A 27,384-nucleotide genomic window follows, 5' to 3' on the forward strand; every position below is an offset into this window, starting at 1 on the left:
AGTCTACAACGCTGACGAAACTGGTTTATTCTATCGCTCTTTGCCAACGAACACTCTAGCCGAGGAGACGGAGAAGCGTGTACCTGGCTGCAAGCTGTCCAAGGAACGGATATCTGCTTTGTGTTGTACCAATGCCAACGGCATGCACCAGCTTAAGCCCGTTATTGTTGGCCGCGCAAAGCAGCCTCAATGTCTTTGTGGGGTGATGGATGTCCTTCCTGTCGTCTGGTACCATTCTTTGAAGGCATGGTTTACAGCCCAGATCTTCAAAGACTGGTTCCACGGCCATTTCGTCAAGGAGGTCATACATTACCAGACGGAGACACTGGGAATCCCATGTGACCAGGACTTCTCCTCGACAATGCACCTGCCCACCCATGCGACAAGGACTTGGTGGCTGAGAATGGCTGGATTAGGTGCATGTTTCTGCTACCTAATACAACTGCTCTCATCCAACCAGTGGACCAAGGAGTGATCGTGGCAACGAAGAGGCTGTACCGAAGGAAGTTCCTGGACGAGGTGATGGTTGTTCTTGAGGACGAGGACGAGCGCAGGGAGGGACGGGACACGCGAGGCCAGTGGACTTTGGAAAACCATCGCCGCTACAACATCAAATCTGCAATCTACAACTGGGCCAGTGCATGGAAGGAAGTCCCGTCAAGACTCTAGAAAATGGTTGGTCTCGTCTGCTTCTCAGAACGGATGTGGAGTACGATTTCCTAGGTTTTGACGTGGATGACTTCTATGCATGTCTATGTATGCATGGCGACGATGTTGATGTGGATGACGTGTGTGAGTGGTTGGATGACGATGAGGATGATCCTGGGTATCAGACCCTGTCTGATATCGAGATTGCATCTTCAGTTGCAGGTGTCAGTACCCAGCTTGAAGATTCTGACGAGGACAGCGACGATGATGCAGACTCCTCTCAGCATGACACAACTCCAGCCATCCCCAAGCTGAGTGCACTCCGGGAGCACCTAGAGTTCGTTCTCAACTACCTGGAACACCTGGACTGCGACAGGGAGATGGGGCCCTTGGGACTTGTGGAGGAAGTGCGTGCTTTCAGGCAGCGCATCATTAATCGTCAGAATCGTAGTTCCTTGCGTCAATCAACGATTGACAGTTTTTTCGGGCCCATGACCCCTGCTGTGCCCAGCCCTGGCTCCACTCCGTTGCCTCCCCAAGACAGGCCTTCATGCTCCGAGCCACAGCCCAGCACATCAGCCACGGTGGAGTCACCGCTCGACGTGAGTTTGCGTCTGTCTTCAGAGTCGTCTGCAGTGGGTACGCCATCACCACGACCCAGCGACGCAGCCCTAGGTCACCTGCCAGCGATACTCTCGGACTCTGACAGTGAATATACGCCAAAAACTTCTCCACTAGACCACACGGGTATTTACAGTGTTGTGCAGTGAAAAAAACAGTGCATTGTGTTAAGGATTTACAGTTGTGAGTGAAAAGACGAACAATTTTTGGACAAGATTTAATGTAAATAAACATGTGTTTTTGCTTTAGAAAATGGTTATAAGAGTGGAAAGGCTTAAAATGCAGAGTGCAACACTTATTAAATTACAATGGAGCATAAGTTAGACAAGAGTGCGCACTGTGAAGAGAATGGACTTCTGAGTGCGAATGACTAAGTTCAGTGCAAGACTTCATGAACAGTGTACTGCAAGTGCTTCAGGAAATCCTTCTTACTGTCAGAGTCTGAGAGGAGGCGGTTATTCATCGAGATGGCCATGGACTTGCTGAAGTAGGCAGAATGTTTCATACTGTACTCTACTGTATTTTCCATACTATACTTACCTCAAACACCTCATTTCACTCTTTTATGTCCCTTATTGGTGTGAGTATGCTGTGTCTTAGGTGCTATGCATGTGTAGTAGGGAGGTGTTTTTCTGAGTTAGGCTCGGTTAGGGTCCATAACTACCAGTCCAGGAGCCAGGGACTTGTAAGTACCCAGAATGTTGAATATTGTATGAACCTACCTCAAAAACCTCATTTTATGCTTCTTTTGCATTTATTTCAGTCTTTTATGTTCCTTATTGGTGTGATTTGGGTCTTAAATAGGTGCTATGCATGTCCAGAGGGAGTTGTATAGGTGTTTCTGAGTTAGGGTCCATAAGTACAAGTCCATAAGCTGGGGCCCAATATCCGGACAGGACCACTATCCGGACCTGCCTATGGCTCTGTTACTTTGGATATTGGAGGGATTACTGTATTGTACACCATGCAGTACAGTTCAGTGCACTTAATTCTGTATGGTCTAGTGGAAATAATTACTTATACAGTAATTTCAGAATCACATTAGAGCACTAGGACACGAAGCACTGAGAGGCCACAAGCTTTGGAACAACAAGCAAGGCATGGGAGGCCACAGAATAAGTCATAGCACCAGAGTTTTGCCACCACATGGTCACAAGAGCAGAGTGCATAGATATGCCATCACTGAAGGAGATCCATGAGAGACAGAGAGCTTTGGTTCAGAACACTGGGGGCTGCTTCCGCAACAAATTCTAATTGGCTGACGTGTTGCAGGCGTTCTCATTGGCTGGTGTGTAGCAGGGTTTTCCCGGGCGCCAGTTGGCTACCGCGTACGAGCGACTGATACGCCTTGCATCCCATTATTGTATAGGACCGTTAGTTACTTCCTGTTTCAGCACTGGATGTTGCATAATTTTGCCGGATATTGCTTTAATAGAGCTGTGCCAACATGCTGGATACTGTGTTGGACTGGATATTATGCTGACGGATAATTGAGAGTTTACTGTATACACAAGAGCCACCTTTGGCTTTGAAGTGAGTACACCCACCCCCCTGCTATCACGCGGTCTGCTATCGCCGTTTACTGCTATCACGCACACCCTAAAAGTTGCCATCCTTATGCTATCAAGCACACAAAACCTGGGTGCGTCAGTAGATTTGAATCGCCTGGGCCGTGAGGCACTCCGCAGCTAGTTGGTGTTATGTCATTAAGCATCCTTGCCCTGTGACTGGCCCACTTTCCTGCCAATTCAGTCAAGTACACATCCCTGCATGGATAGCGGTGAAAGTGGTGTGCTGTGTACCATATATATATTTTTTGTGAGAACAATGGCCGACAAACCCCCCAAGAAACCCCCGCCCATCGCTCAGCATAAGGGAGCGGGACTTTCAAGAGAGATGAAGAAGAGAAGGAACCATACATAAGTTAAAAAACTAGAGAACCCTTCAGACGACCCAAGCCTTCATCCATCCTCATAAAGGTAACTGTGGTGGCCTTTTATGTTGTCTATTTATTGTTCATAATGTTGTGGATGTTATGTATTTTCAGTTGGAGCAGTATTTGGTAAGAAAATATATGCAAAGAGAAGTATAATAGGCAAAAATTGTAGGTAGATCAGCCACCCAAAAATTAGTTAGAATTATTCCCATTGATTCTTCAATTCAGCTATCACGCATTTCTTCTGTCACGCGCAGTTGCATAACCAATTAGGCGTGATAGCAGAGGGGTGGGTGTATGGCAAAACTGGGAGGATACAGAGAAGAGTTTGCTCTCAGTTGCCTCAGACAGTTGAGTTTCGTTGAGGAAGAGAATGTGAGGTCTAGAGGAGGAGAGTTGGTGTTCAGTGGAGAGAAAGTTAAGAGGAAAGGCCTCGGATGTTACTGAAATTAAGAAGTGAATCAAACAGTGGTTCCATGCATGTCGCTTGGTTGTCGCGGTGAGAGATGCGGATGATATGGGCTTTGATCCCCCCTCCCTTGGGATTCCGAGTCTTGGTGTTGGGATGCCATTTTTGTGGATGATACGGACTTGATCCCTCCCCTTGGGACTCTGAGTCTTGGTGTTGGGATGCCTTTTTTTTTTAATTTTTTTTATGTATATATATATTTTTTATAGAAGGTGTAGTTTGTAATAGGCATGTAGTTTGGTGTTAACAGGTAGAGGAACTTGTTTTGGAGAGCATGCTGGTCTGCTGTGTTACTGAAACACCCAAAAAGTTCAACAAAGGGGGATACAGACATACCCCAGTTTAACAGTATAATTGGTTAGGTAAAACCCCATTGTTAGGCAGGGTATCGTATATCGGGGTACTCTTAACATGTAAATCAATATGAACTGTTTACCAGCCATGGGTTTCCCCCCAAACCATGTCCAAAACCCACCCAAATGAGCCCCAAAACAGGTTTAAAGGCAATCTAAATGGCCTAACAGCTGTCAAGGAAGCTGAGCTAACTGTAACTCCTGTAAATAACTCACTAAAACCAACAAATAAAGCCTGAAAATAATAAGGAATAGGTTAGAAAATACCAAACACCTCTTGTCACTTCTTTTAAGTCCATGTCCAGTCCTGGTCATCCTTGCTACCCCTCCCCCGAGGCTAGGGGACATGTGGTGCTCCCTACCACTCAGTCATCCTCCTCAAAACCCTCAAACCCCATCTCCAGGGGAGGGTCGGAGGGGGGGGGGATCCTGGCGAGGTGGGATGGTTGTAGTGGGAGAATGATGCACTTGCTCTGGGGTTGGCGATGGAGTGCGATGTGATGACTCAGGCGGTGGTGATGGGGTGTGATGTGATGACTCAGGCAGTGGCGATGGGGTGCGATGCGATGGCTCAGGCGGTGGTGATGGGGTGTGATGCGATGGCTCTGGCGGTGGCGATGAGGTGTGATGTGGTGGCGATGGAGTGCGATGCGATGACAGAGGAGGGGGTGAGGGAGACAGCTGTGATGACCGATGAGGTGGTGAGGGAGACCGCTGCAATGAATGATGAGGTAGCGATGGAGTCAGTTGCGGTGGCTCACGTCGTGGCAAGGGAGACAGAGACAGTAGCCGAGGTGGTGTGGGAGATGGAGGGCGGGACAAGGAAGGCAGTGATGGAGTGGCAGTGCCTTATTGGAGACACAGGTGACACGGGAGATGGAGATGGGCTGGAGGTTAGGTCCAGCACTACAGGCTGAGCATGTCCTTGGTGGGAGGATACCCTTGGTGTTTCTCTACTGGTTGAAGGTTGGGGAGATGTTCTGCTGGTTGAAGGCTGGGGAGATGTTGTGCTCGTCGAGGGCTGGGGAAATCCTGTGTGACGTGCTGGCATGGTGGGGGTCATCTTGAAGACGACTGTGATTATATTCTGCCTGGTCACCCTCTTCGTCGCCTCCAGCATCGTTCTGTACACTTTCATCCCCTCTTGAGCTGATCAGCTGCATCCCTGCTTCGTCCTGGAAGGGGGTCGTTTGTGCACATAAGTTTAATTATCTCGTCCAGCTTTGTTAACATCTCCCTCAGGATGGTTATATTTAGAGCTCACACTTCAGGGATGACCTCTTCCTCTGCCTCCTGGGGTGCCCGCTGGATCTCCATATTGAGGAGCACCTCATTGCTGAGCTCCTCCTTGCGGCTCTCGAGAACATCCTCCACATCATCCTCGTCAATCTCCCCGAAGCCCACCTTGTGTGATAATTGCACAATGTCTTGGCGCACATGCTGCACAGGCGGAGCTTCCACGCCTTTGGGGAAGCCAGTGAAGGAGTGGACGCACTTCATTCACAGCTTCTGTCGCACACCATTCATGGTGGCCTGGCTAACCTCATGCCACGCTACAGTGATATTCTCTAGGGCGTGACATATGTTGTAGCCCTTCCAGAACTGCCGCACTGTTGTCCTCTCTTCACTGTCACAGGCCCTCTCCAGCTGCTGCATAGTGTGGCGAAGATAACAAGCTTTAAAAGCAGCGATCACCCCTTGGTCCATCGGTTGCAACAAGGACGTGGTGTTGGGGGGCAGGAACATCACCTGTATATTGCTGGCCCATTCCTTCATCACGGGAGGGTGACTAGGCACGTTGTCCACCACCATGAGAAATCTGTTCACCAAATTCTTCTGCGAGGCATGCCTCTCCAGCACACGAGAGAGGTACGAGTGGAAATATGATGAACAGATATCGGAAGTCATCCAGGCCTTCTTGTTTGACTTCCAGATAACCCAAAGGATCTCTTTAACATACCCCACCAGAGCCCTGGGGTTCTCAGAGTGGTAGACAAGGAGCAGCTTCAACTTGAGGTCGCCCTCGGCATTGCCTCTGAGCAGGAATGTCAGCCAGTACTTCGAGGGCTTGAATCCCGGCGTAGACTTTTTCTCCATTGCAAGATATGTCTTGGAGGACATTCTCTTCCAAAAGAAACCAGTCTTGTCAAAATTCAAGACCTGCTTCGCACTGTAGCCACCCTCTATTATGATGCTTTTAAGTTCGTCAGGAAACGCTGCTGCCACCACCATATCAGCACTCGCTGCCTCACCATACATCTTCATATGGTGGAGGTTTGCCCGCCTCTAGAACCAGTCAAACCACCCATGGCTTGCCGTAAAGGTCTCGTTATCAAGATTCCGTCTCACCTTTATTTCATCCCATAGCGAGAGAGCCATAGTGTATATAACTGCCTGGCTCATGGGTTCTTTGTGCCAGTTCTGATCTTCCACCCACATGCATAGCATCCGCTCCAGCTCCTTCATCACAGGCTCTTGCTGGCAGGTGATACGGGAGGTGGATAAGGTTACAGCCTCCCCAGCAGCAGCCTTAGTGGCCTCATTCTTCTTGATGGTGGTGGAGACAGTCGACTGTGCTAGGTAGAGAGCCGATGCGATAGCACACACGCCTTCGCCTATGTCGTGGTGCTTAAGAATTTCTAGTTTTACCTCTGGTGACACTGTCGTACACACACGCTTCATGGGAACATCACCAGCACCACCACTAGCAGGCCACTTATCACCCCGACTAGGGCCTCCACTAACACCACCACTAGCCCCACCATGTGCAGCACCCTTACTAACCCATACTAGACATTATTACATTTAGGTAAGAAATCACATAAAATCGCACTCCACACACGATTAGTATCACTGCTCTACTCATGGCACTGCTCAGACACAGTTACGATGCACTTTGATAGCAGCTTGCATAATGTTGGTGGTGCAATACGATGGGTGGTGGGCGAGCGTAAGCGAGTTCCTCACTCTGAGATGGCCGGTACGAGAAGAACGATATAGATGAGCGCGGGGTGATCGATAGCTGTGTGGCCTGCATGAGCGTTTCTGTGCATCCTGGGAGGCAGGCAGACTCAGCTGGCCACAGGAACACACGCAATTCAAAATTTCAGCCTGTTGCCTGTGGATGCTATGTTGGAGGGCCCATCATTAAACCGGGGCTCTGCCATCGGGCAATGGGGTGTGGTGGTATTTGTACCCCCAACGCCAAGCTGGGGTTTTGCACCTAGGGGTATCGTATATCGGGGTGTTAATGTAGTCAGAAGGTAGTCCCAAGGGCTGATGAAATGAGATCTTCAGCACTCTTTGTCATCAGCTTTCTATCCACCATGGAAGTACCACCCTGCTCGACTGGTGTTACAGCATGTATCCAATATGAACATTATGTATTAGCACCTTGCTAGAGACAGGAAGAGATATATGTTGTTATGTGTTGTGTGTAGGATGTACAGGCAAACCCCAATTTACGATGTCTATATGCGATACCTCGGATTAGTGATAGGGGTAGAAATACCACCCTACCCCACCTGTCTTAGGCATACCCCTGGTTTTGTAATGGGCATTGCATTCCATCACCACCTCGTGAATCATTGCATTGCACCCCATTGCCACCCCCAGAGCCAGTGCATTAGTCTCTCGCTACCATCGCCCCGCCTCACCAGGCTTTCCCCTTCTCTTTGACCCTCTCCTGGAGATGGGGTTTGAGGGCTTTGAGGAGGATGAGTGAGTACTAGGGAGCCCCACATGTCCCCTAGCCTTAGGGGTGATAGCAAGGATGATGATCAGGACTGGACATGGACTTATAAGAAGTAAGTTGTGAGAGGTTCTTGTTGTTGTCTGATGTATATAATTTTCAGATTTTAGTTGTTAGTAAAAATGAGTTATTTAAAGGTGTCAAGCTTAGGTTAACTTCCTTTACAGGTGTTAGGCCATTTAGAGTGGCTTTAAACTTTTTTTTGGCCTCATTTGTGTGGGTTTAGGACTTGGCTGGGGGGGAAACCTGAGGCTCCAAAATGCATCCCTATACTTTACATGTTAAATCGTCCCCAATTTACGATACCCTGCCTAGTGATGGGTTTTTACTTAACATTTGCATTGTTAAACCGGGGTTTGCCTGTACAGTCAGGTCCCAGTATTTGTGGGGCTCATGTACCAGAACACACTGTGAATATCCCAAACCTACCACAGAAGTTACTGATTTTAATGTTTTTGCTATTTCTATTACCTACAGACCCACTATAGACCTGTATGTGCATTTTATGGCACATTAATACATCCTAAAAAGACAGTACAGGATGATAACAAGCCTTTCTGAGTACAGTGTACTATACTCACCCATCCGATGATGTAGCAAACCGTGCTCTTGCTTACATCAAAATGGCACCCGACAAGGATCCAGGTCATTTCGGACGTAAGTCATTTTGGCCGTAACCTAAACTAACCTAACCCGACCTAACCAGCAGTGTCAACATAAAGTTTGGTTATTTAGGCTGTATACAATTTAGGCCGTTTGGATGTTATGGCCAAAATGACTAGGATTGCCTGACAGCAACTAACAACTGTCCCTCTTGCACCATGTTCAGCATTTTCACTTTATTTTCTAGTGATATCGCTTTCTTCTGCAGCTTAGGCTCCATAGCCACAAATGCACCCTGAGCAGTGCACTTAGGACCCATTTTTCACAGGGATAAAGAATGGAGTTGATTAACAGAGCCAAAATAACAAGCAGAACACACACACATGCACAACCTGTGAGTTGAACTGAGAGAATTAGCACGATGGCATATTATGGGAGTGATGAAATTCCGATTCGGCAGTCATTTACCGAGTGGCATTTTTAATTGGAAATTATTATATCTTTTATCACCATATAGGTTTTCACACATATGTGAAATCTGGTCAAAAATTGTACATTATTTAAATCAACTACTCGTAAAAAAATCAGGTTCCTAAAGTTAGTGGAAGTGTTTTGCCTTGACAACTTGCCATTACAAGCTTTTGTTTTATGTAAATTTTGATTTACAATGCAGACACATTTACTTGTACCATAAATCAATATTTTTGCAAAACAGTTTTTCAAGTCATGTTGACGAACTGAAGGGGAAGAATCTGCAAACCGTTATTTTTTTTATTTATTTATTTATTTTTTTTAATGCGAAGAAGAAGGAACCAAATGCTACGAGCCCACAATAACTGTTCCTACCAAAGGAAAAACAAAATACAAGCCTATCTATCATATCTATTGCCAGATGCCTCAATCCTGTTTGGGGTGGCCACAAACAAATCACCTCCACGTTGCCCTGTCCCTCGCCATTTCACTGCCCTGCTCGCAACTCACACGCCCCTCTCTCATATACCTCTCCACCCCATCCCTCCATCTCATCCTCGGCCTCCCCCTCCCTCTGCCCCCCTCCACCTCACACACATACACTCTCTTCGTCGGTCTTTCACCCTCCATCCTCTCCACATGGCCAAACCACCTCAGTGTACAAGTGAGAGCCAAATTCAAGATCCATTCATTTTGAGATGCCTGGACACACTGCGTTTGAAAGACTGGAGATCATAGGAAGCAGGAAATACAGACAGAGGGAGACAGTTCCAGAGTTGACCTGTTGCATAAATGAAGGACTGGGAGTAATGGTTAACTCTTGCATTAGAGAGTTGGACAGAATAGGGATGAGAGTTTGCTGGTAGACGGGTTCTACACGCCCATCGAAGAGGTGGAGGGATACATGCAGACAGTTCAAAATAGCAGTGACCATTGAAGTAGCGATAGAAGAGATAAAGATGCAACAGTGTGGCGAAAAGACAGAGGTTGAAGGGAGTCAGTAAGAGGAGGAGAGTTAATGAGATGAAAAGCCTTTGACTCCACCCTATTGAGAAGAGCTGTATGTGGGGATCCTCCCCACATATGAGTTGTACTCCACACAGGGGCGGATAAAAGCCATGTATAGAGTCAACAATTATGCAGGGGTAAAGAAGGAACGGAACTCTGAATCTTGATTTTTTATTAACAGTCATATTAAGCACATTTTAAAAACTGGGTTTAAGATAATTAGGTGTGAATGAACCTGTACATGATGAAAATAATATTTTCTAATTAAAAGTGCTGATGCTGTGCTGATTGAGTAAATGACTGCTGATTCGGTAATTCATCACACTGGCATATGATTCGGTCCCCTCTTTGAACGGCCTATAGAATAGGGAGAAAGAAGACACGTAGGCAGATAATAAGGGATGCTACCCTAGGAGCTAATCACAAGCAAGCTGTCATTGCAAGGGGGGGGAGGGTGAAAGGAAGGAAGGAAAGGAAATGGAGATTTGTGTTGTGGAATACCGAGTGCTGTTAAGTGCTGATGCCCTGTGCTGAACAACACATACTGTACAGGGTAACTGCACAGTTTAAATGTAAAGGACAGAGTTTCTCTTGGAAAACATGCAAAAAACTCACTTATGAACCACTAGGAACAGCTGATTCTGTGAAAAAATGGGAAATACATATCTTCCTATGCATTTTTAATTTGATTTCCCAGAAAATCCGCAATTATGCGAACCTGCGAATAGTTGGGGTTTACTGTACTGTGGAGAACAGATCTGTGTGTATGGCTAAAGTGGATTTTAAAAAAATGGAATAAATGCACTTCTCATAAAAACAACACTGTAATTATCTTTTCGTTTATTCACTATGACTGCATACTTCAGGGGGTGATTTTAAACCCTTCATCATTGTTTGATGTTTCTGCTGTCTCATTAATAGCCACATGAAATGCAAATAAATTATGTAACCACATGGAGGGAGGCCACTCTCTTTCCTAGTAGGCAAGGCACAAGTGTTTAACTGTACTGCATCGTTTGAGTCTGGGCTTGCATCATCTCATAAAGACACTGTCAGTTTGGGGTTTTGTTACTCATTTATCGGATTATATTTTATTGGGCAAAAATTGGAGGGGGAAGATTCGAGGTATAAAGCTGTCCGGTCCCCAGAGACCTTAAAGGCAGTTGAGATGACAAATTTCCTACAGTACAGGTTTCTGCTGTTGTTTACTTAGCAGGTAGATGAAATGATTCAATATGGATAACTCAGGACCTTTCCTATGCCTGTACAGGTAGTCTTTTCAACCCTATGAGGTTTCAGCCCTGGTCAGATTACGTCCTAGAGTCAGCCACTCTCGTGCTAACCCGAATCTTTGTATCACAATATATTTCTTTGATCTGTCTGTGTAAATAGTTTTCTTATGATCGAATGCTAGTTTTGGTGTCATTTTAAGGATGAATAGTTGTACTTTATCATAGTTTGTTCAAGAAAGGAAAAAAAAAATTAAAAGATCAAAATGACGAGTTGAAATTAGGTGAACATCAATAATTTTGTATTTTGGCATAGAAATATTCACCAAGAATAAAGTAAAAAATATTTATAAATTATAAATTGTTTTTAGACTAAGATTAATGTGTTTTAGCTATAGGTGGGGTGAACATTGTCATTGTGGGGTACAGTTTACTAAATTTGATTTTTTCCAGGCTTATATTTGACGATTTTCTAATTTTATATTTTAGCGAGTTATTTACAGGTGTTAGGCTTAGGTTAGCTTCTTTTACAGCTGTTAGGCCATTTAGATTGGCTTTAAACTTGTTTTTGGGCTCATTTGGGTGGGTTTTGGACTTGGTTGGGGGAAACCCAAGGCTAGTAAATGCTCCCATTACAGTAAAACCTCGATTTAACGGCATTCATTCTAACGGCAACCCCAAACTAACGGCACAAATCTTCCGAGGAATATTTATGGAAAAATTTTTTTTTTCCCCCAAATGGGTAAAAATTAGAAAGAAATTCAGATGTGGTGGGCGCCGCGTGCATCTCGATCGTCTGTTTGCAGTTTCCTGCCAACTGGGTGTTTATACCTACCCAGTCTTCCCCCTGCCTAGCCTGACCGCAAAGTGAAAAAAATTAGCATGTAAGGTTAGATTTAAGAACTAGTGTCAGAGACTTCATAACTTAGTGAACTTATTTACGTAGTGCCATCTATTCAACTCCAACCTACCAGCTAACTTACCTGGATTACTGTACTTACCTGGATTACTGTACTGTACCTAACCTTACCTAACCTGGGTTCCAGTTCAAAAACTGGGAAATGAAATCCACTTTTTAGTATGTTAAGTTTCTTCCATTATGCTGGAAACAGTCGTAGGTATGGCTTAAAGAGCCTGATGATAATAAAGGAAGATATCTTTCAGCAAAGGAGGGTAATTTACCACCTTCAAAATAGAAAAATACAGAAAACAAACTAGATGATTGCCAATTGAATTGAAGTCTTTAGGCTGTATGCTTAGACAAAAATTTCTGGGTTTCACAATTTTAGGGGATGAAATGGAACAAAAATGTTTGCTAATCAGAAAAAATTACTGTTAGTCAGCATTTAGTTTCACTTTCTTCGTTCGATATCTCTGTTCCCAACACATTTTGGACCTACTGAGCATACAGTTATTTCTGCTCCTTAAAGTGTGTACATTTACTGCTCATTCTTTTGTTCTTTCTTACTTGTATATGTGAAAGAGAGCATACTGATACAATCAATAATGTATTCCATTAACCCCTTCATAGCTGCCTTCCTTGAACAGCACTTTACTGTTTCGTTGTCAGTGACGTTGAGTTAGGGCGAGCCATATAAAACTGCAAACAATTATGGGAATGGAACGAAGGTCACTGGTGTGTTTACACGACCCTACTGTACCATCCCAAGCAGTGAGGCATTCACTTCACTCCAGATGTTTTCGCTGATGTTTACATGCTTATGTTACATGCACCCTAATTTTGAGTAAGTTTCTTTCAGCAAGAGAAGATATTTTACCACCCTCAAAATAGTCAGAAAAAAATGGTCAGACAAACTAGAGGAATATGAACTGAATTGGTAAGATCTCTTTAGCCTGTATGCTTACATGAAAAGTTATGGGTTTCACAATTTTAGGAGATGATATGGAACAAAAATGTTTGCTAATCAGAAAAAAATTACTCTTTCGTCCCACATGTTCTCGTAGATTAGAATTCAGTTCCACATTCTTCGTTCAGTGTCTCTCTTCCCAATATATTTCGGACCAACTGAGCACAGTTATTTCCGCTCCTTAAAGTTAATGTACATATACCGCTCATTCTTTGTTCATTCTTTTGTGTATGTGTGAAAGAGAGAGGACTGATTTAAACAATAATGTATTCCATTATCAATTTCATAGCTGCTGGCCTTGAACAACACTTCACTGTACCAATGTCAGTGACGTTGAGTTAGGGCGAGCCATAAAAAACTGCGAGCAATATGGGAAGGGAATGAAGGTCACTGGTGTGTTAACATGACCCTGCTCTACCATCCCAAGCAGTCAGGCGTTCACAGTTCATCCTGATGTTTTTGCCGATGTTTACATGCTAATGTAGCACGCATCCTAATTTTATTAATTCTTTTACGAGTTATAGCAAATCACAGGATGGGTTTAGGGAAAAAAAAAAAAAGCCAGGTGTCTTTTCACATATGTAAGAAAAAGAAATTGATTTTAGAACTTTGAAATATAGTCCTGAGGCCGACCATGGCAGCACGCAAACTTCTGAACTCACGGCCACTGAGGGGACTAAACATACGCTTTACTTTAAGCAGTAAAAGCACCTTACCAAATCAGTTCTTCCTGATAGTCTCTTATATTTTTCAGATTATTTCTTGGATGGAAAATAAACGTTTCTTGTTAAGTCTGGTTCCCCATCATTTTTAGCTGTTCTCGTGTGACAACTCTTGTTTATTTCGTTGACACATTGGTGGAAAGGACTGTTCTTCCGTAAGTGTTTAACTAAACCTGGCCTAACTGAGCTTATCTGTACCTAACAATTTAACCTAACCTAACCTCCAGTTGGGACTGTGGGAAACGATATCCACCTTTGAGCATGCTGAGTTTCCTTCACTGCACTGGAAATGATCGTAGGGGAAAGTGACTATAATAACAGGGAGAAAGGTGGTCGGTGGTGGCGACCATCATCCACTCACTTGATGTAGTGCTGCCTACTTCTTCCTTAGCCTTTTTCATTCTTTTTCTGTGCCTGCCATCCTCTCTTCCTATTTCTCCCATCTTTCCTGTCACTTGTTATTGCTTTTCATTCCTTTACGAGTGGTTTTACGTTGAGTGACAAGCCATATGTTTTCCTGTAAGCCAAGAAACCATTTACAAAGCTGGGTGGTAACCATATAACCAAACCATACGTGCTCCCTACATGTCAACAAGTGGGTTGGTGGAGGGTTAGTGTCCCTCCCCGTAAAACAAATAACTCAGAGTCAAATGGCTACCCCTTATGAGATTAAGGCGTCTGACAATAGACATTGATAGACTTACCTGGATTACTGTACAGCACTTTACTACAGTACAACACCACACCTACCTGCTTTCTTTTGTTCTAAATATAAAATTCTTTTATTGATTTTGTATGTCTCCACATGTTTATATGCTTTGAAATGTGTTATAATGTGTTAGCGTGAGTTCGGGGGTATCAATAGGTGTAAGCCCCAATCTAACGGAATTTCGTTTTTTTTGGCATGCTCAGGGCCCCCTAGGGTGCCATTAAATCGAGGTTTTACTGTGCTTTATACGTTAATAGTACCTCAATATACGATACCCCGCCTAACAATGGGGTTTTACCTAACCAGTTACATCATTCAACCGGGGTATGCCTGTGCCTTTACGCATATGTTTAGTTATGGCTATTTATGCACATTATTGCATGTCTCTTTGTTATGACGCTTAAATGCGATTTATGATGAGTGTACAGTAGTACAAAAGTATCTTAAAATGACGCATGAACGCGTCATCGGAATCTCTGAAGTTGGATTTGAAATGGCTTGTGAACGTGTCATTGGAATCTCAGTGGGTTAATATGTAGGGTCAGTCAGAGTGTCTGGCCTGTGCTAGTACAGCACAGTACAGTACTGTCTTGGTTGGGTTCATGCCTCCCTTCCTCCTTTAGCTGCACATGTAATCTTCTGTCTCGCCATCAACTCTGGGAACTGATCAAGAATTCTTTGGGGAAGAAAGTGTAGCAGCTGTGTGCAGATCATGGTGCTGCATGCAGATTATGGTGCTGCCAACTTTAATTCAGTCATATCCTTAACTGAGTACTGTAACTGTTTGATAGAAGGAATGAAAAGAAGCTTTATGTAGCCAAAGTCTTCCTTTCTGTTTAGAGGGGGCTGAGGCAACTGATCAAATGTACCTACCTAAAGAGTCCCTTGTACTGCTTCACCACAGCATGTTTAATAACTCAGCAGGTTGTTGTAGGCTGGAGGGAATGGTGCATGTGCAGTTTTTTGTGCCAAGAGGTGGTATAGTTTAAGAGCTTTCAGCTTGGGTTTGGCTTGTCTCAGTTAGGAACTGTTTTGAGAAGTCTCGACAAAGCTTCACACCACCAGTAGTGGTCGCAAATGGCATTAAGTCAGGTTATTAACTGGGTCCCTCTACCACCTTTTTGGAAGGGAAAAATGTTTTTTGCTGTGTAGCTATGCAGAATCCGTTTTGTACTGTATCGTTATGAATTAAAAAAGAAAAAAATGTTTACTGTGATCTTATCTTTTACAGGACTTTGAGGGGCAGAAGCTGGCTGAAAGATTGTTTCAGATCATTGTGGTTGCTTTTGGGGTGAGTAAAAGAAATGTTTTTTATGGTTCAGAGTAAGATTTGTGAATAGTAAAGAGAAAACAAAATGGGTAGCTAAATAAAGAATATGAGAGAAAAATTATATTAAAATTGTAGGCTTTGAAAATAGAGAATATATTGAAAGAGGTGCAAAAATGTTGGAATGTGTAGAAAAATGTGTGAAAGTGTATGAAGTAAGAATGGGAGAATACTAACTGTAGAGGAGGTGTAAGGATTATTCCGGGAATTAAAAAAAGGTTGAAGAATGGGAGCAATGAGAGCAGATCATTATGGCTGGAAACATGATTGGTGTATGTGGTGTGCAGAGAAGGACTGTGAAGCCGGAAAATGTAATGTGGGCATAAGTGAAAAATACTGGCAAGGTACTGATGAAATACAGTACAGTATATGCAGAGATGATTAAATGTAGTGTAGAGAGTGAAATAAAGTGTGTGTTGTAAGTATGCATGAAAACTTAGATGAGCGGAATTGTACCTGTGATGTGGAATAAGGCTATAATTTTGCCTTTATATAAAAGCAAAAACAGAGCAATGTCAAGCAGACATTATCATATTATAAATCTACTGAGTGTTGTAAAGGTACAGTATATGGAGGAATAACTATATGAAATGTAAGGATTTTTTTTTTTTTTTTTTTTTTTTTTTTTTTTTTAATGCGAGGAAGAAGGAACCAAAGGCCATGAGCCCGCAGTAACAGTTCCCTCCAAGAGAAAAACAAGATACAATATAGAGCCAAATTCAAGATCCGATCATTTTGAGATGCCTGGACACACTGCGTTTGAAAGACTGGAGATCATAGGCAGCAGGAAATACAGACAGAGGGAGACAGTTCCAGAGCTGACCTGTTGCATAAATGAAAGACTGGGAGTAACGGTTAACTCTTGCATTAGAGAGTTGGACAGAAAATACACCATAATGCCTGATGAATTATTGAGACAGGCTTGTTCTGAGGGAATCACAACTTATACAGGAAAAGCAATACCAGTGTTGCAACGAACAGCATTTTTATTATGTCCGGACATTATCAACATATTTATCTCTGTCATCTTCAGTGGATCTGAAAAGATAAAAGTGACCTGTAAGGTAATTAAATGCCTTAGGGAACTATTTGAGCTTGAGCTCATTGTACTTAAAAAAAAAAGAAAGAAAGAAAAAAATTACAGGGGGGATTTAGCTGCACAGTATATTCAGAGGGACAGCAGACTGACAGTTGTTCAGGGACAGTTTTTGTTTATAAATACAATATGATTGGATTCCAGTATTCTTAGATTCTTACTGGTACATGTGTCTATTATACAGACATTCTTGAGATCAGCAGAAGTATTACAATGAAATGAATGTTCCCTTTAACACTGAGTGAGGAGGGTTGCCCACAGGGAGACCTGTCTTGCTCGACTGACCTCTGTGCTCGTCAACCCTTAGCTTGAAAGCTTGTGTTGTACTTCCAATATACCCTGTATGGCAAGTAGGGCATGATGAATAAAGAGAGTGGTTTCAGGAGTGGCATTGGATGAGTGGAATAAATATTTGCAGTGAAACATAGTAGAGAAAACATGTGATAAAGATAAAGATACTTATGGATCTGGAAAACGTGTATGGCAGAGTGACTGGAGAAGTACAATATTATGGATGGAAGCTTTTATGTATTTGTGGTGTGGAAGAAAGCTTTTATGTATTTGTGGTGTGGAAGAAAATTTGTTGGATGTTGTAAAAAATTTTGATGGTAAGTGTGTGTATGAGTAAATGAATGTTAATGTTTGTGGTTTAGTATCAGGTGTTGGAGTTTTTTTTTTCGTTTTTTTCGTTTTTAAAGGCTCCAACATGCTTGCATGTGTCGGCCTTGGTCACCTAATGGCGGCTCTCCATGCTGCACGATCCATTGCAGCCTCCCTGTTCAGTCCCTTAACCCTAAGGTCACACTTAATGACCTCGTCCCATGTCTTTCTCGGTCTACCCCTCATAACCCCACCCCCAATATTAACACTTCTCACCTTCCTCACCCAACTATCATCCCCCATCCTCTCCACATGTCCAAACCACCTCAATCTACCTCTCCTCATCACAACACCAATACACTCCAGTCCCATCCTACCTCTCAACTCTTCCATTGTAAACCCAGCCCCTCCAGGCCTTGGACGCAGGGACGCACTGCACATCCACCTAATCATTGTCATTTCTGTACGTCTGAGCCGGCGAATGTCTTCCTCCTTCACTGCCCAGGTCTCACTGCCATACAGCATTACACTCCTAACACACGCTGCATACAAAGACCCCTTAGCACGTAGGGAGAGCCCCCTCAATGTCAGGAGAGGCAAGAGCTCCCTGAACTTCTTCCAACCACTTCTCACCCTAGCCACAGAGCTAGCTCCAGCCCCACCTCCAGCACACAACATGTCTCCTAAATAACAAAACTCTTCCACACACTCAAGAGATTCACCAGCAAGTTCAATTCTTTCACGTCTGACGATCTCCACCTGCTCACCCCGGCACGCCGTACACATAAAATCAGCATTATCTCGCAGTCTACCTCTGATACCACTACATCTCTTATGCACCCATTTATCACACACACCGCACAAGATGGAATTACTTCCCACGCCCTTGTGGCAAACTGCACATGGCCACTCTCCCTCGTCTTTGACAGTACCGCCACCAACCCTAGATATCATCACTTTTGTTTTATCTGCATTTACCCTTAAACCCTTTTGCCCCATACCATCTCTCCACTTCCTAAACCTTTCCTCCGCCTCCCTTTCATTCTCTGCAATCAACACCAAATCATCAGCATATAACAACTCCCACGGGAGTCCGTTTCTAAAGTCACGTGAAAGGGCTTCAAGTACCATGATAAACAACATGGGACTCAAGACTGACCCCTGATGCACACCATCATTCACGGAAAACTCATCACTCAAATCTCCATTCACTCTCACCTGGGTGTGAGCACCCACATACATGGCCATAACCACCCTAACCAGCCACTCCTCCAAGCCAAGCTTTCTCATTGCCCACTTCACCACCTCTCTAGGGACTCTGTCAAAGGCCTTTTCCAAATCAACAAAAACAAAATAAAGATCCCTTCTCCTACCAATATGTTTTTCCTGAAGCTGTCGAACAATGAATATGGCATCAGTGGTCCCCCTACCTGGCATAAACCCAAACTGCATCTCATCAATATTCACTCTTTCTCTAATCATACCTTCTAAAACTCTCTCCATTACCTTCATTATCTGATCTAAAAGCTTTATACCTCTATAATTCCCTCTTTCCAGGGCATCACCCTGAGGCACGGTTTTTTAATATACCCATGGCGTAAGTTTAAAAGGTTATGATGGTAGAGATTAAACCTCATTGTGGGGAGAGAAGTAGGAATGATAATGAATGATGAAGAGGGGAGTTTCTAGTATCTGATATATGTAGATGATACTGTTGTGAATTACCTGTTATCAGATTCCAGTTCAAAGTTTGTCTGTGCATGAGAAATGGAGTGTAGTTTACATTAATGAAAATTGTTTTTAGCAGGCCAACAAAGTGTCTGTGTAAATGAGACTACCCTAATCGTTATATATTAACTACAGTACCATGTATTGTTTAACCCTTATTCTCTAGGTCATGAGTTTATTTGTGGTGCTAGATGGGTTCTAGATGCTGTGTGTCACAAGTAAACTCACAGTCATTTAGTTTGAAGAGTGCACAAATAAATTAAAATTTAGGTTGCCTCTGACATCTCACCTGAGTCAGCTGAATGCGTTAGGCAACCCGTTAGTCACCCATCTCTCCATGTAGAGACAATATGAGATGTCCGTGTCATCTGATTCCTTACCTGCCTGCCTATGGCAGTGCCACCTACATCCTCTCAAAGCACCTAGGGAAGGGGCTTAATGATAGTGCCATAGGGTGTGAATTGAATGTGACAGTATCTCCTCAGTTCAGTCATAAGTTGTCAACATCAGAGGAGAACAGTAGAGTGGATAACATATCACCCTTTGCCCCCCTCCCTTCCTCATGTAAATACTTTACAACAGTGATATTAGAAATTGTGAGCATTGTGCACAAGTGGCATGTAAGTAGCTTATGAAAGTGATGTGCAAAGATAGTGTGCGATAGTGGAAAGTAACTTATGACAGTGATGTGGTAAAACGGTGTTTGCGGCATTGATGTGCATATATTTTATGACAGTGATGTGTGTACATTGTAATTGTAAATTGTTATTTCTAGAAAAATAAAGCTTAGATATAAGTGGCTCTAGAAAAATAATTGCCTTCATCAGTACCAGTAATTAGCATGAATAGAGAATATGTTCCTATTCATAGCTACATGCATTTCATGGAGTAAGAAATAGAAATAAGTAAGATATTGAAAAATAAGTGTTTTGCACACAGTTGTGGGCAAGTAACATTTCAGTAGCTCATAGAAGTGGATGTGTGAAGAAAATACTGTGTCCTAGTGAAGTGCAAGTGCTGGTTGCTTGTGAAAGTGAATTGCGAAGATAGTGTGCAACATGGACATTAGTTCACGACAGCGATGTGCTAAAACAATGTGTTTGGGAGTGATGTGGATATATTTTACAACAGTGATGTATGTATTTAGTAACAGTAACTAGTTATTTGTAGAAAAATAGTCTTAGATTTACATGCCTTTAGAAATATAAGTGCGTTCATCAGTAATAAGCTTAGCATGAACAGAAAAGTGCGTGTTCATATGTTATTTTCATAGTGAAAGGAATAAGAATAAGTTCTTTATAGAAAAATAAGTGTTTAGCACAGTAGACAACAAGAGCAATAGTGGTTGATGGGGGCACTCACCATCCACTCACTCTGTATAGTGCTGTTCTTGGGTGCCTGCCCTTTCCCCTCTGCCTTCCTTCTCTCCATCCTTCCTCTTCGGGCTTTCTTTCCTTCATTCTTTCCTCTTCCTTCTGCCTATGGGTGACTCTGCACTGAATGACAAGCCAAATGGTTTCCTGTACATCAGGAAACCATCTACCATGCTGGGTAGTAACCATATAACCAAATTATGGCACCTGGTGGTTTAGTGAGTAATTAAGGTGCTCCAATCAGATTGAGCTGGTGCAGGTTTATATCCAAAGGATGGTTGGGGTTTATTACTTATGTAATGGCACTTAGGGCTGAGTGAGGCTGGTCACTCTCATCTTAAATGTGAGGACCAACTTGCCTAGCCCCAGGCTCCTACACTCCTTATGGGGCAACATAGGATTGGATGAATGGATATATACCATATATCTATCTATCTATCTATGTATCTATCTATATATTCACTCTCATCTTAAATGTCAGGACCACCTTGTCGAGCTCCAGGCTCCTATGCTCCTCATGGGGCAAGGTAGGATTGGATGATGTGTATATATATATATATATATATATATATATATATATGTACAGTAAAACCTCTACAACTCGCCATAATACGTGTCCAAACCTTGCCGAGTTAGCCTATTTCCCGAGTTATAGGGATGAACTTTAAGTTCCCCCCTAGCACACACACACACAAAAAGGAAAAAGTGGAAAAAATTAAAAATTTTTACAATAAACAGTAAAAGCTGCCTTACCATGATTCCATGCAGTTGTAGGGTGTATTCCAGTCTTGGAGGAGGACTTTTGGTAGTTTTTGGAGGTGTTAGGGGGGCTCAAGATCAGTTTAGGGCACACCTTCGCTGTACTGTACTTGACATTGTACACTATGTAAAGCACAGTTAACACTATAAAGACCATTACTGTAATGTATTTATCACTTGTACTATACTGGGGAACAAAACACTAAACACTTAAACATTACTGTACAACTCGGCATCTTACCGAGTTGGGCAGATTTTTGCCGACTCTCTTCCTCTCATTTGTGCATTTTTGGGAATTTTTTGAATTTTGATTTTTTAAATGACTATTTTGGAGCCTTCCCAAGGTACAGAGGTTTCTGACTTGAAGGATGACAAATTGTAGAGGTTTTACTATATATATATACAGTAATCCCTCTAATATCCGAACACCCAATATCCGAACATCCCCACTAACTGGACATAATTGTCCCGGGATCCAATATTCCCAAAATGGTCTGGGGGGGGGGGAAATCCATCCATCCATCCATTGCCAGACGCCATGTATCCCAAACGGGGTGGTCAAGGGCTTAGAGTTAATTGTTTTACAGGGAGGGGCACTAATCCTCCACCAACCCCACTCGACACGCAGGGAGTTATGCCAACAGCATCTGGTGTTCCCAGGTGGTCACCCATCCAAGCACTAACCAGACCCAACATTGCTTAACTTCGCTTATCGGACGGGAAGCGGTGTACTCAACGTGGCATGGCCGTTTAAAAAAAAAAAAAAAAAAAAAAAAAAAAACGGCCATGCCACATTGAGTACACCGCTTCCTGTCCGATAAGCGAAGTTAAGCAACATTGGGTCTGGTTAGTACTTGGATGGGTGACCGCCTGGGAACACCAGATGCTGTTGGCATAACTCCCTGCGTGTCGAGTGGGGTTGGTGGAGGATTAGTGCCCCTCCCTGTAAAACAATTAACTCTAAGCCCTTGACCACCCTGTTTGGGATACATGGCGTCTGGCAATGGATGGATGGATGGATTTCCCCCCCCCCCCAGACCATTTTGGGAATATTGGATCCCGGGACAATTATGTCCAGTTAGTGGGGATGTTCGGATATTAGAGGGATTACTGTATATATATATAGTAAAACCTCTACAATTTGTCATCCTTCAAGTTGGAAACCTCTGTACCTTGGGAAGGCTCCAAAATAGTCATTTAAAAAAAATCCCACCCATAATTTGAACTTGGCGCGCGGGGCGCGGGACAGCTTTGTTGTGGTGTGTCATTCCTCTGACTTCCGCTAGAGCGCCCTTGCATCCTCCCCACTTTCCGCCTGTCTCTCGTCGCAAGTGCATGCTCGTCGTCATGGCTGCCCACGTGCTCGCTTTTGTGGTGGTGCCTTACCTGTTGCAGGCACTCCTGCTGCTCTCGTGCCTCTCCTTCGTGTGTGTGATGATGGCCCCGCCGCCTGAGAAGAGGAAGAGAGTGGTGTTGACTCTGGAGAAGAAACGGGAGATATTGGAGAAAGTAGATGCGGTGTGGTCTTCTTCCTGCATTCTCCGCGAGTTCAACCTGGCCCGATCTACTTTGTTTGATATTAAGAGATCCCGAGACAAACTCATGCAGTACACGGCTGACTTCTTGTCAAGAAGCAAATGCAACGTGGAGAGGAAGATGATGTTTACTCCCAAGTTTGCTGAAGTCGACCGCTCCACGTTGATTTGGTATCGACAGCAACGTGCTGCTGGTGTGATGGTACATGGTTCGGAGCTGAAGGCTGCTGCTGAGAAGTTCGCCAGGCTTCACGACGTCCTAGACTTCAAGGCATCCGAGGGTTGGCTCTTCGCGTTCAAGTTGTGGCATGGCCTTACCAACCATAAAGCTCATGACGAAGCTTTGGACGCAAACGAGGATGGAGTTGATTAGTTTCGGCACAAGGTGAAGGGCTTGATCGACAGGGAGAGCCTCACCCTCGGTCAAGTCTACAACGCTGACGAAACTGGTTTATTCTATCGCTCTTTGCCAACGAACACTCTAGCCGAGGAGATGGAGAAGCGTGTACCTGGCCGCAAGCTCTCCAAGGAACGGATATCTGCTTTGTGTTCTGCCAATGCTAACGGCATGCACCAGCTTAAGCCCGTTACTGTTGGCCGTGCAAAGCAGCCTCGGTGTCTTCGTGGGGTGATGGATGTCCTTCTTGTCATCTGGTACCATTCTTTGAAGGCATGGTTTACAGTCCAGATCTTCAAAGACTGTTTCCACCGCCACTTCGTCAAGGAGGTCATACAATACCAGACGGAGACACTGGGAATCCTGCACGACCAGGTAAAGGCCCTCCTTCTCCTCAACAATGCACCTGCCCACCTTTGCGACAAGAACTTGGTGGCTGAGAATGGCCGGATTAGGTGCATGTTTCTGCCATCTAATACATCTGCTCTCGTCCAACCAATGGACCAAGGAGTGATCGTGGCAACGAAGAGGCTGTACCGAAGGAAGTTCCTGGACGAGGTGATGGTTGTTCTCGAGGACGAGGATGAGCGCAGGGAGGGATGGGACACGCGAGGCCAGCAGACTTTGGAAAACCTTCGCCGCTACAACATCAAGTCTGCAATCTACAACTGGGCCAGTGCATGGAAGGAAGTCCCTGTCAAGACTCTAGAAAATGGTTGGTCTTGTCTGCATCTCGGAACGGATGTGGAGTACGATTTCCTAGGTTTTGACATGGATGACTTCCATGCACGTCTACGTACGCATGGCGACAATGTTGATGTGGACGATGTTCGTGAGTGGTTGGATGACGACGAGGGTGATCCTGGGTATCAGACCTTGTCTGATATCGAGATCGCATCTTCAGTTGCAGGTGTCAGTACCCAGCTTGAAGATTCTGACGAGGACAGCGACGATGATGCGGACTCCTCTCAGCATGACACAACTCCAGCCATCCCCAAGCTGAGCGCACTCCGGGAGCACCTAGAGTTCGTTCTTGACTACCTGGAACACCCGGACTGCGACAGGGAGATGGGGCCCTTGGGACTTGTGGAGGAAGTGCATGCTTTCAGGCAGCGCATCATCAATCGTCAGAATCGTCGTTCCTTGTGTCAATCAACGATTAACAGTTTTTTCAGACCCGTGACCCTCGCTGTGCCCAGCCCTGGCTCCACTCCGTTGCCTCCCCAAGACAGGCCCTCATGCTCCGAGCCACAGCCCAGCACATCAGCCACGGTGGAGTTACCGCTCGACGTGAGTTTGCGTCTGTCTTCAGAGTCGTCTGCAGTGGGTACGCCATCACCATGACCCAGCGACGCAGCCCTAGGTCACGTGCCAGTGATACTCTCGGACTCTGACAGTGAATAGACGCCAAGAACTTCTCCACTAGACCACATGGGAATAAACAGTGCATTGTGTTAAGGATTTACAGTTGTGAGTGAAAAGACAATTTTTGAACTAAATTTAACGTAAATAGACGTGCGTTTTTGCTTTTGAAAATGGTTATAAGAGTGGAAAAAGTTAAAGTGCAGAGTGCAACACTTATTAACCCCTACACCGCGGGCATGTTTACCAATGTTTTGCGTGTGCCGCGGGGTTATTTGGGCTCCGACAGACTCTCAAAAAATATTTGCCAAAAATCAGTTATTAGTCCTAGAATATTAAAATTACATTTGCTTTTGGCACATACCTTCAGCTTTCTCCTGGAATGTTTGTTGAGCCTTCGTCGCTTACCGTAGGACTTGTGGAGACCTCTGAAGTTGGGTAACTAAGTCTCCACTTTACACTTCCCGACAACCCGTAATATGATTACCACAGCCAGATATTAACACTATAAACACTACTCTATGATTTTCAAGTAGTTTGGGATCCATACTCCAAAAAAAAAACCCACTGTGAAAGCATTGAAAATTACGAGCACATCTGACCGTCGCACTTGCGCCAGTTCGCTCTTGGTACTCTGTCATTTATTATTCATAAAACCCCTCACACTTTATATTTCTGTTACTATATATCACTTATATACATCTACAGTCTTTATCCATAAGTTTCCTTCAGTAGTATTAGTTTATTGTCACTGTAGGGATTCATTTTCTTTCAGTAAAATACGTAGCATTCACTTTCTCGTCCTGTATACTAGCATTGAGAGTGAATGTCACTTTCACCTTCACTCTCATAACTCATAGTACTCAGACATGCTAGAGTGAAATTTTCACTTTCATTACTCCTAGTGTATATACTAGTATTCTTATAATACTACTCATTTACATTTCTATTTACGTTCTCTATTTTATTTACGTTATTGAGGTGGAGGGGGGAAGAGGGAGGGGGAGGCCGAGGATGAGATGGAGGGATGGGGTGGAGAGGTATATGAGAGAGGGGGGTGTGAGTTGGGAGCAGGGCAGTGAAATGGCGGGGGACAGGGTGACTTGGAGGCGATTTGTTTGTGGCCACCCCAAACGGGATTGAGGTGTCTGGCAATAGATAGATAGATAGACATTTCTATTTTATTTACACTGTGTTATGCACTGTCACATGAAGTAACTTATAAAACTATTTTCCACTGTTCACTTATATTTACATTCATTACTTTCACTTACTGTTTACACATTATTTACACATTATTTACAATTCCACTTGCACTGTTTTATTCAATAGAAAGATCGTAGTCACTCTTTTATCAATTGTCAGCCCTTTACCTCTTTCCACACGAGGTTTAGTAGGGGGTAAAGGTCACAGGGCCCTTTGCATGGGGGTGAAAAGTCCCTGAAGCTAGCAAGAGCGAACAGACGTACCTCCACTTTAGGAGATGAGAGTGAACTGATAAGGGTGGGCCGGGGTGGTGGCCTACCTAGGGAAATTCATTACTGCCAACGTTAGCCTCTTGACACAGCTAAATATAGCAGTGAAATGATTGGCAGGAAATCTAGCCAATACATTATAAATTCGGTAGTTCCAGGTGAATGTAAATATCACTTAGGCTTCTCCCTTCCCTCCTTATATGTATATTTATTACGAAAATAGATTATATGGCATATTTCAAGAGGAAATAAACAGTGAAAATTAGCGAACGAGTGCATGTGAGGTGTTGTCAGGTGATAATTAGCCAATTCCAGGTGTATGGCACTCTCACTTACCTTATTTCTTTCTTGGATATATTATTTGGTATAAGAATAGGGCATAGGGCTTATTTCAATGGATAAAATCAGTGAAAAATTCCAGGGAAGATTTACTTAGCGTAGCACGGCCGGGCAGGCGAGAGGATAGGGTAATGGAGGGGGAGTAGGGAGGGGAGTCAAGAACGGGGAGAAATGGCTAAATTGTCAGCAATGGATGGGAGTACAGATGAGCATAGGAGTGCTGACTAGTGTTGGACATTGGCAGTACTGATAGATGATACAAGCCCCCACTTGGAAGCCCGGGTGAATTCAAAATAACACAGAATCACAAAAGCGACGCCCCGCGGTATGATCCCCTGCTCCCAAGCGTCATGAAAGTGACGCCCCGTGGTTAAGGGGTTAAGTTACAATGGAGCATAAGTTAGACAAGAGTGCGCACTGTGAAGAGAATGGACTTCTGAGTGCGAATGACTAAGTTCAGTGCAAGACTTCATGAACAGTGTACTGCAAGTGCTTCAGGAAATCCTTCTTACTGTCAGAGTCTGAGAGGAGGCGGTTATTTATCAAGATGGCCATGGACTTGCTGTAAGTAGGCAGAATGTTTCATACTGTACTCTACTGTATTTTCCATACTATACTTACCTCAAACACCTCATTTCACTCTTTTATGTCCCTTATTGGTGTGAATATGCTGTGTCTTAGGTGCTATGCATGTGCAGTAGGGAGGTGTTTTTCTGAGTTAGGCTCGGTTAGGGTCCATAACTACCAGTCCAGGAGCCAGGGACTTGTAAGTACTGTACCCAGAATGTTGAATATTGTATGAACCTACCTCAAAAACCTCATTTTATGCTTCTTTTGCATTTATTTCAGTCTTTTATGTCCCTTATTGGTGTGATTTGGGTCTTAAATAGGTGCTATGCGTGTCCAGAGGGAGTTGTATAGGTGTTTCTCTGAGTTAGGGTCCATAAGTACAAGTCCATAAGCTGGGGCCCAATATCCGGACAGGACCACTATCTGGATCTTCCT

The 27,384-nt window shown here is 44.0% G+C and overlaps 1 protein-coding gene and 2 pseudogenes across 1 annotated transcript in view; 2 read left to right on the forward strand and 1 right to left on the reverse strand.

Annotated features, from left to right (window-relative positions):
• The window catches only part of Spase12 (Signal peptidase complex subunit Spase12), a 73,568-nt gene that overhangs the window by 9,942 nt on the left and 36,242 nt on the right, over positions 1-27,384 (forward strand). The window contains exon 2 of the mRNA XM_080282411.1: positions 15,620-15,679. Coding sequence (XP_080138537.1) covers positions 15,620-15,679 — 60 coding nt within the window. The remainder of the gene's footprint in view (positions 1-15,619; positions 15,680-27,384) is intronic.
• Positions 21,907-22,025, reverse strand: LOC145412638 (5S ribosomal RNA; annotated as a pseudogene).
• LOC145412672 (5S ribosomal RNA) lies at positions 22,048-22,166 on the forward strand (annotated as a pseudogene).

The sequence above is a fragment of the Coenobita brevimanus genome, chromosome 93, assembly GCF_032717465.1.
Source record: "Coenobita brevimanus isolate Jiangsu-jjx chromosome 93, ASM3271746v2, whole genome shotgun sequence".
NCBI classification, from domain to species: Eukaryota; Metazoa; Arthropoda; class Malacostraca; order Decapoda; family Coenobitidae; genus Coenobita; species Coenobita brevimanus.